Below are 10,753 nucleotides of genomic sequence, written 5' to 3' on the forward strand. Positions count from 1 at the left end.
TGGCTTTGAAGAAGTAAGCAGCCATGTTGCAGAGGCCCACCAAGTAAGGAACTGAGGGGGGTCCTCAGTCTGACGACTCACAAGGAACTGAATCCTGCCGACAACCACGTGAGCTTGGAAGCAGATCCTTCCCCAGTGGAGCCTCAGTGTCACCCGGCCCCAGTTCACACCCTGACTGCAGCTTGTGAGACTCCAAAACAGAGGCCTCAGCTAAGCTGTATCCTGACTCCTGGCCCACAGAAGCTGCGAGAGAATAAATATGTGTTGTTTGCAACCACTGAATGTGTGATAATAGTATTACACAGCAATTGATAGCACGCCCCTTGTGTGTGTGTAGGGGGGGTCCCCTAAAATCAATCTCATTTTCAGTGATGCACTAGAAGGACTCACAGAACTCAGCAAAGCTGTTATACTTACGGTTACAGATGATTACAGTGAAAGGATACAGGTTAAAACCAGCAACAGAAAAAGGCACATAGGGCAGAGGCCAAGAGAGCCCACTCACTCCTCTCTCAGTGGAGTTATGGGGACAATGTTTAATTCTCCCAGGATGACGTATGACAACACACACGGAATGCTGCCAACCAGGGAAGCACATTCAAGTCTTGGTGCCCAAGGCTTTGACTGGCGGTCGGTCATGCAGGCAGACTCACCGCCCAAGTGGCTGACCTTAGTTTCCAGCCCTTCCAGAAATCAAGCTGATACTGTGTGGCCCAAGGCCCTCAGATAAATACACTCTTATCAGGCAGGATATTCCAAGGGCTTAGATACTATCTCCCACTCAAGAGCCTGTCCTTTCTTGTAACCGGTCCGTGCAGGGTTTGAACAATGCAAGCCTGCTGGGTTAAATATTTACTTTGCATCCCTTAACTTTGGAAGCGGGATGTTAACTTAAGTCAAGTTGACTCCCTGCTTGAAGGCAGAGAGACCAGGAATTCAACATGTGTTAACACCAAGGGAATGTTTATACGTTTATTTGCCTCACAGTCAGAGAGCTTCCAGGGAATGAGCCATACAGCCAGAGGCAGGGTGCAGAGGAAAGGCAGCAGAGACTGGGCACTCAGAGAGGAGCTTCACCTGATCAGCCACGGAATAGAAGGCAAGCTTTCCCTCCTCAAGGTCCAGCCAGATGCCCACCACACTAGGTCTGTTTGAGCCAAGGACAGTTTTCTTGACCATGTCCCATGCAGAGAGCTGGCTAGTCCCTTTCCACTCTACATACCAGGAGCCCCTGGTCCTTCCCAGGATCTGGTCACGCCCCATCCCCCGGGAAGCCACCCCACCTGCCCAGTGGCTACATCGCTGAGTGTCCACTTCCCAGTACTGCTGCCCAGAAGAGAGAGCCTGGGAACATAAGGCCTGGCAGGAGGCAAACCTCTCGTGACTCCAGGGATAGGGCTGTGGGCGGTGAGAAACAGTGATCCTTGGACACCTCCAGGCTACAGGAGAGGCTCCCTAGGTCAAAGGTTGGATTGATGACCCCAGGGGAAAAAACCAGAACAGGACTAGCCACCTCTGATGGTTCACGCTAAGAGGTCTTCAAATAGCAAAAGGCAGCTTTGTGTCTTTGAGTGTGATAAAGTTTTACACATACTGGCATTAAAACTGGTGCATCAAGGGACTTTCCTGGTGGCAAAGTGGTTAAGAATCTGCCTGCCAATGCAGGGAACACAGGTTCAGGCCCTGGTCCGGGAAGATCCCACATGCCACGGAGCAACTAAGCCCGTGCGCCACAACTACTGAAGCCTGTGCGCCACAACTACTGAAGCCCGTGCGCCTAGAGCCCGTGCTCCGCCACGAGAGAAGCTACTGCAATGAGAAGCCCGTGCACTGCAACGAACAGTAGCCCCCGCTCGCCGCAACTAGAGAAAGCCCGTGTGTAGTAATGAATACCCAACACAGCCAAAATAAATTAAAAAAAAATATATTGGTGCATCAACTTGCAGTAGGACCTTGTTATACATACCCCTGATGTTGTTCTAGTAACAATACCCTCCTTTCCCACCTTAATTTCTACTTACCCATTAGCCTTCTTTCAGGAAGCCTTCTGCGAAGCCCCCTGCCCCAGCAAAAGTCACGTCTTGGGGCTTCCCTGTTGGCGCAATGGTTGGGAGTCCACCTGCCGATGCAGGGGACGCGGATTCGTGCCCCGGTCCGGGAAGATCCCACATGCGGTGGAGCGGCTGGGCCTGTGAGCCATGGCCGCTGAGCCTGCGCGTCCGGAGCCTGTGCTCTGCAACAGGAGAGAACACAACAGTGAGAGGCCCGCGTACCACAAAAAAAAAAAAAAAAGTCACATCTTGCTTTTCCCCTAATACTTTACCTGATCTCTAATGATACTTACCATCTTCTACCTGTAGTACAGTGATTGATGACCATGGCTGTTTATATCTCTCCACTTACACATGATCTTCCTGATTAAGGATCATGTCATTCATTTTGTATATTTCATAATGTTTTCTTTTAAGGGAGTAAATAATTACTAATACACAGCATTCCTACTCTAGGCTCATACTTACACACATTCATTCAGCCTCATGACAATCCCACAAGGGAAGTAAGTACTATTATCCCCATCTTACAGATGAGGGAACTGAGGCTCTGAGAGGTTACGTGACTTGTCCAAGATCACACAGCTAGTGAGAGGAGGAGCTGGGAGTCAAACCCAAGCAGTCTGGCTCCAGGATCCGTGCTCGCAAGGACCACTCCAGACTCAGACAGTGATGGTAGTTAAACAGGTTGGGGGATTGGCAGTTGGCAGTAAATGGTGGCCCCAGCATGGATGCCCAAAGTTGCCTGGGTTCTGAGTGCTCATGGGTCTGGCTTAGCCTGGAATTTGGGAGTCTTCAACTCCTTTTGTCTTTGTGATCAGCTCCCCGTGGGGAGGGGCCAGGTGTGGGGGAACTAGCCAAGGAGTGAGCCTAACAGCAGAGAGATGGACACAGCACGCTCTTGCAGCTCCTTGCTGCAGCAGGTCAAACCCAGGTTGTAAGCAGACCACATACGTACATCGAGCGAACGAGGAAGCCCTCTTGGGTGCCAGGTGGCTCTGGTCAGGCAGTGGGCATGAGGAGGAAGACAGAGCTTCTGGCAGTTCAACTATGGAATCAAAAAAATTGGGAGGGGGGCTTCCCTGGTGGCGCAGTGGTTGAGAATCTGCCTGCCAAGGCAGGGGACATGGGTTCGAGCCCTGGTCTGGGAGGATCCCACGTGCCGCAGAGCAACTAGGCCCGTGAGCCACAATTACTGAGCCTGCGCGTCTGGAGCCTGTGCTCCGCAACAAGAGAGGCTGCGACAGTGAGAGGCCCGCGCACCGCGATGAAGAGTGGCCCCCGCTTGCCACAACTAGAGAAAGCCCTCGCACAGAAACGAAGACCCAACACAGCCATAAATAAATAAATAAATAAATAAATAAATAAAAAATGGGGAGGGGAAGAAAGTCCCATCAAAAAAAAGGCAAATAGAAAGTATCCAAACATCGTGATCAGCACATACAGCTTGTCTTCCTCATCATCAGATCTTGATCAGGCAGTACATCCAGCTTAGGTACATCCAGCCCCATGTTCTTACCATGGACTTTTTTTTTTTTACTGTCTGTTTCCTCACTGAGTTCTAAGCTCCTTGCTGGCAGAGACCTTGTTCATCTCTGTATTCTAAGCACAAGCCCATTGCCAGGCACATAGGAAGTTTTTCATGCATATTTATCAATATGCATGATAAAGGGATCACGGCATCATGCAAGGGATCACGGGCACCCTGACACCCAGAATATCCACGCCCCCCAGGTCAGTGCTTTAAACTGTTATAAAACTGGGGAACATGAGATTCATCACAACTGCTAGGACCTATTACCTCAGTGTACATTGAGGGGTTTTTTTTATTGAAGTATAGTTGATTTACAACGTTGTTTTAATTTCTGCTGTACAGCAAAGTGATTCAGTTATACATATATATATTCTTTTTCATATTCTTTTCCATTATGGTTTATCACAGGATATTGAATATAGTTCCCTGTGCTACACAGTAGAACCTTGTTGTTTATCCATTCTATATGTAACAGTTTGCGTCGGCTAATCCCAAACTGTACTAAAGTTTAATTGTTACCTTAAAACTACTATGTGCTTGCAACGACCATAGTTAGGTAGAATAAGGGACAGTAAGGGAAATGTCAGAGTATGGACTGTGAAGGTGAAATTTTCCCCTATTTGTACCTTGAGGTGACAGCAGCATAAAGTGAATCCAAGAGTCAGACTGAGAAGAGACAAAAGGCCCTATCTAGGGTGTGGGCTGTGAACACTTAGGTCATGAGAGCAGGAGAGCTGCCCTTCAAGAAGTCATGCTCAAAATCTACGTGGGGTACCACTCTTCTTTCTATTGAGCTGATAGGATTTTACTTATCGTTTATCACAGTTTTAAAAATGTTTGTAAGAACTGCTAGCTACTTCTTTTTTAGCTAACACAAGTTTTTCCCCTAGTGATAGAGAAAATAATCTACACTTGACTGGTTGGTTCTTAAAAATACTTAGAAAAAAGAAACGAAATTGAGTTATTTGTAGTGAGGTGGATGGACCTAGAGTCTGTCATACAGAGTGAAGTAAGTCAGAAAGAGAAAAACAAATACCGTATGCTAACACATATATATGGAATCTAAGGGAAAAAAAAAAAGTCATGAAGAACCTAGGGGTAAGACAGGAATAAAGACACAGACCTACTAGAGAATGGACCTGAGGATATGGGGAGGGGGAAGGGTAAGCTGTGACAAAGTGAGAGAGTTGCATGGACATATATACACTACCAAACGTAAAATAGATGGCTGGTGGGAAGCAGCCGCATAGCACAGGGAGATCAGCTCAGTGCTTTGTGACCACCTAGAGGGGTGGGATAGGGAGGGTAGGAGGGAGGGAGATGCAAGAGGGAAGAGATATGGGAACATATGTATATGTATAACTGATTCACTCTGTTATAAAGCAGAAACTAACACACCATTGTAAAGCAATTATACTCCAATAAAGATGTTAAAAAAATACTTAGAAAAAAAGAAACATGATGTACATTCATAAATATTGAGTAGCTATTAAATAAGACACTGGTAACTATTACAGAAATGAAGTATTTTGATATGTTAATCTCTCTGGGTATAAACTCAACTGCTTACCCACTGATTATGATAGGTTTCATAAAAGAACAAAAAATGATAGTTTATTAAACAATTGATTTGCCAGAAATATTTATTATATAAACTTAATTGCTGAGAAATTTCTTTAAAACAGAATCTAAAGAATCTCATTTCTCTACTAAGAGAATAAGCTACAGGCTTTTTTTTTTTTTTTTAAAGTAGCCAGGATCCCTTGGATCCCTTGGGAATTTAAAATAATAATTTCAAGAACAAACCATTCTAAGCAGAATTGTTCTGCATAAAATTACAGTTGACCCTTGAATAGCACAGGTCTGAACTGCGAAGGTCCACTTATCTTTTTCAATAAATATACAAAAATATATGTGGATCAATAAATACACAAAAATATATGTGTAGAACGTCACGTGCAAGACTTGTATTGAAGTGGATAGCCTTTCCTTACATAAGCATAAGGTGAGTGATATTTAATATAAAATTAGTAGTGTGTTAGTTTTCCTTCTCTCCAGTTTTCTTTCTCTCCCTCTCTATCAGCCTACCATCATAGGTAACTGTTTTGTTTTAAAAAAATAACAATGTTCCTAATACTGTGTTATGAATATGACTGTAATATTGTATGCCATAAAAATTTTATAATGATTAATCCATTAGTGTATAGGCTAGGCTACCACAAAGCAAGCATACTGTTGCTTCTTTGTTATCAATGCATGAATAGTTACACCTGTAAATAAATGTGAATTTCTTTTTTGCATTATCTTTTCATTTTTGATGTCTAGTGTTAGTAATATGTATAACATCCTCAGTGCTTTTTATCATATAAGACAATGTGTATGTAGATACTGACAGACGATTCATCTCATAAACAGATGATGTAAACTTACAGTATAGATAGCTACAGCAGAGTACTGTAAATGTATTTTCTCTTCTTTATGCTTTTCTTAATAAAATTTTTTTTCTGGCTTACTTTATTGTAAGAATACAGTATATAATACATAAAACATACAAAATATGTGTTAATCAACTGTTTATGTTATCTGTAAGGCTTCCAGTCAGCAGTAGGCTATTGGTAGTTAAGTTTTGGGGCAATCAAAAGTTATAGTGAAGACTTCCCTGGTGGCACAGTGGTTAAGAATCCGCCTGCCAATGCAGGGGACACGGGTTCGAGGCCTGGTCCGGGAAGATCCCACATGCCACAGAGCAACTAAGCCCGTGCGCCACAACTACCGAGCTTGCGCTCTAGAGCCCGCGAGCCACAACTACTGAAGCGTGCGCACCTAGAGCCCGAGCTCCGCCACAAGAGAAGCCACCGCAATGAGAAGTCCACGGACCACAACGAAGAGTAGTCCCCGCTCGACGCAACTAGAGAAACCCCACGTGCAGCAACGAAGACCCAACGCAGCCAAAGATTAATTAATTAAAAATATAAATAAATAAAATAAAATAGGACTCCTGTTTACAAAAAAGAAAAAAGTTATAGTCAGATTTTTGGCTGTATAGGCGTTTGGTGCTCCTAACCCCCATGTTGTTCAAGGGTCAACTGTACTCCTCAGTAATTAAATTTGTATTACAAATAATCACCCCTGCTGGGTAAGCTACACCAAAATGCTTATCAAAACTTTAGTGTGCATGAAAATCCCCTGCAAAGTTGTCAAAAACGCAAATCTTTGGGGCTTACTCCCAGAAATGCTAACTCAATAGTCTGGCCATGGGCTTTGGATTCTGCTTTTTTTTTAAGGGTGGAAAGATTTTTAATTAATATTATGAAGTCACCATAATACAGATATCAAAGCCACAAAAAGAACATATAAGGAAAAAAAAAAACATAGGCCAACAAACCTGGAGATTATCTGCATTCTTATTAGTGTTACAGAGAGTCCCGGGTTATACTCAAGAAACACTGTGCCCTTTAGGCTGCGTGATTTCCGTGGCAGCTCATGGTGTGTTTACATAGGGTCAAAGGAAACCATTGTGATGAGGCAGTCAAATTGCTTAGCAGCTGTTAAAGTGCTGACTTGAAGAATAACTAATCTATTGTCTTAAAAACAATCTTGTGAGAACTTCAGGAAATGATGTTTCAGGAAATAGGTATATATTCAGATCTTATGTTTTAAAACTGTCCTGGATAATCTGGTAAAACTGGTCCAAATAATCAAAATCAAAATACCAAAATAATCAACGTTGTACTTGCTAAGGCATACTTGAATTTTCTAAGTTAAATTTTAAAAATACTTAATATGTATACTTAATTCCTCAAAAAATTAAATATAGAATTACCATATGATCCAGTAATTCCACTTGTAGGCATATATACAAAAGAATTGAAAGCAAGATCTCAAAGAGATGTTCATACACCCATGTTCACGGCAGCATTATTCACAGTAGCCAATGGGTGGAAGCAACCCAAATGTCCATCGAAGGATGGATGGATGGATGGGTAAACAAAATGTGGTATATATATGTGTATAATACAATGGAATATTATTCAGCCCTTAAGAGGATGGAAATTCTGACACAGTCAACAATATGGATGAAACTTGGATCCAACAATATGGATGCTAAGTGAAATAAGTCAGTCACAAAAAGATAAACACTTCACAATTCCACTTATATAAGCTATTTGGAGTAATCAAACTCATAGAAACAGACAGTGGAATGGTGGTTGCTAGGGGCTGGGGAAGGAGGGTATGGGGAGTGCCTGTTTAATGGGTATAGAGTTTCAGTTTTGCAAGATGAAAACGTTCTGGAACTTGGTTGCCCACAATATGAATATACTTAACACTATTCAACTGTAAACTTAAAAATGGTTAAGATGGTGCATTTGTTATATGTATTTTACCACAATTAAAAATAAAAATTAAAAATGCACACTTAAATAATCATAGAAAGTCATAATTTTTTCCCAAGATATCATGTTTCTCCAGTTAAATAAGGAGAAACATTTCAACCAGAGCAACAGCATTAAATATTATAAATGTTATAAAACATTTACATTATTATTTAAAATTCACTAGGACACACGCTAGGATAAATTTCAAATGGGTGAAAGATTTATATGTGAAACCAAAGATTTAATATAAAAATGTACACACACACACACACACACACACACACATCACTTGAGGTGGTGAAGTTTTCTAACTAAAATTTAAAATCTAGAAGCCACAGAAGAAAACACTGGTAAAATGTACTACTTGAAAATATAAAAATGTCTATATGACATTCTAAAACCCACACTAAACAGAATCAAAAGATAAATGACAAATTGGGGAACAAAATCTGCAATTCATATCACAGACAAAAGGCTAATCTCCCTAATTTATAATAAGTTCCTAAAAATCAAATTTTTAAAGGACCAACAACACAAGATATAAACAGACAATTCATGGAGAAATGCAAATTAAAAGTACAGTACACAAATATATCACTCTTTTTAATCCCATTGGATTGGCAAAAAAAATACAAAAGTTTGACAGCACATTGTGTTGGCAGGCTTGGGGGATAAACATTTCTTCTGTAAGAGTGTCAACTGATATAACCCAACTGGAGAGCAGTTTGTCAACGTTATCAAAATTGCAAAATTTACTCTATGACCCAGCAATCCTTACTGGTAATTTAACCTACAATTATATCTGCATTCATATAAAACGATGTATATACAGTAATTGACTTCAGCATTGTTTGCAATTATAAATACTTGGGAATAATCATGCATCCATCAGTAAAGGGTTGAGTAAATAAATGTTGGCATATCCATAAATTGGAATATTATGCAGCTTTAAAGAGAAAATGTTTGAGTTACTGATTTGTAAAGGTATCAAGATATATTAAGTAAAAAAAGAAAAGCAAAATGCAGAACAGTGTATACAATATGCTAACTTTTGTGTAAAAAAAAAAGATTGGGGGAGATAAGAATATAAACTTGTGTTTGCTTGTACTTACAAAAGTAAATTCTGAATGGACACTTAAGAAAACTAGTAAAGGTGGTTAACTGGGGGAATAAGAAGAATTGGACGAGAGTAGGAACACAACACTTTTGTTGTGTCTTTTTATATTTTTTGATTTTTGAATTAAAATTTTTTAATTTAATCCTCAAGTTTAAAGCTCGAGTTTAGATTTTAAATTAGGAACCCATCCTAAATTTAGGAGCACACAGGAGCTAAGAGGTCACTTTATTTCTCAGATCGTTTTTGGAACAATTAATAAACTGTACTCTAACTGGTTTCCTTAAGAAACTTTTCCCAAGGAATCATGCTTCTCCACTTAAATAAGAAACTTTTTAACAGAGCAAGATGATTTAAATATCTAAAAGCTCTAAGACATACGTCTCTAAAGCATACAAAGCCTGCCGTGGCCGAGTCGGGAGGCAGAGGCAAGGGAGACCAGAGCACTTGTCTAAGGGGCAGGTATGAATTGTTTTTCAATCCTGAGCCACTGAACAACAGCGAACCTAAAAGTCAGGACAGAAAGGTTGTTTTCTACATTGTTACCCTTTATTATTAAACACACTGGCCAGAGATTACAGTTGAGTAGAATTTTTTTTTTTATTTTTGCGGTACGCGGGCCTCTCACTGTTGTGGCGTCTCCCGTTGCGGAGCACAGGCTCCGGACACGCAGGCTCAGCGGCCATGGCTCACGGGCCCAGCCGCTCCGCGGCATGTGGGATCTTCCCGGACCGGGGCACGAACCCGTGTCCCCTGCATCGGCAGGCGGACTCTCAACCACTGCGCCACCAGGGAAGCCCAGTTGAGTAGAATTTATGAAGAACTATATACAAAGTTGCATACTTCATTAATAAGGACATTTACTAGTGAAAAATAAAAAGCCGCCTATTTCTGAATCTCCTCAGGTAGATATCACAGATGCATGGTGAGCAAGCAAAATCAGATCTAGGTTCTGGATTTATAGGTCTTAGAAAACGAGTTTCTATCTATGAAGGGCCTGTGATACATCACACCTCCAGTCAGGTCCAAAAACACATCCAGTCACAAAAATAGCTCAGCCCACTCCTTCCTCATTCACACCACAGGGATAACACAGCTGGGCTCTCAGATCCTGTCCCCAAAAAACAAAGCCACGGAATGCTGCCCCAACTTCCATAATTAAACCTCCTCTACCAAATAAAATCAACTCACCCTGCATTTGTTCTTCAAGGGCCTCTTTCCACATGAAGTTTTCTTGTAATTTTTCCTGGATTTCTTCAAGGTCATGGAGATGTCTCTCATTTTCCCCTCAGGTGTGTTGGAAGTCACTAGTTTTGGAGAAGCCAAGGAAAAGTCCACCCCATCTGACAAAGCCTATTGATGAATCATTTAAAAAAAAAAAAAAAGAAGAAGGAGAAGGAGAATAATAATAATAGGAAGAAGAAGAAAGGAAGGAAGGAAGGAAGAAGGAAAAAAGAAAATCTCTTAAGGAATGCATCAAATATATTCCAGTTCGGGGCTTCCCTGGTGGCTCAGTGGTTGAGAGTCCGCCTGCCGATGCAGGGACACAGGTTCGTGCCCTGGTCCGGGAAGATCCCACATGCCGCGGAGTGGCTGGGCCCGTGAGCCATGGCCACTGAGCCTGCGTGTCCGGAGCCTGTGCTCCGCAACGGGAGAGGCCACAGCAGTGAGAGGCCCG

The 10,753-nt window shown here is 41.8% G+C and overlaps 1 protein-coding gene across 1 annotated transcript in view; it reads right to left on the bottom strand.

Annotated features, from left to right (window-relative positions):
- Nucleotides 1–273: 273 nt before the first annotated feature.
- RNF135 (ring finger protein 135) overlaps nucleotides 274–10,753 on the bottom strand; it is a 19,988-nt gene continuing 9,508 nt past the window's right edge. Inside the window, 6 exon segments of the mRNA XM_027130327.1 lie at nucleotides 274–1,023; nucleotides 1,026–1,420; nucleotides 1,422–1,482; nucleotides 3,010–3,099; nucleotides 10,267–10,347; nucleotides 10,350–10,428. Coding sequence (XP_026986128.1) covers nucleotides 965–1,023; nucleotides 1,026–1,420; nucleotides 1,422–1,482; nucleotides 3,010–3,099; nucleotides 10,267–10,347; nucleotides 10,350–10,428 — 765 coding nt within the window. The 3' untranslated portion in view covers nucleotides 274–964.

The sequence above is a fragment of the Aethalodelphis obliquidens genome, unplaced genomic scaffold, assembly GCF_003676395.1.
Source record: "Aethalodelphis obliquidens isolate GAN/ISIS:26980383/991018 unplaced genomic scaffold, ASM367639v1 scaffold38, whole genome shotgun sequence".
Classification (NCBI taxonomy): Eukaryota; Metazoa; Chordata; class Mammalia; order Artiodactyla; family Delphinidae; genus Aethalodelphis; species Aethalodelphis obliquidens.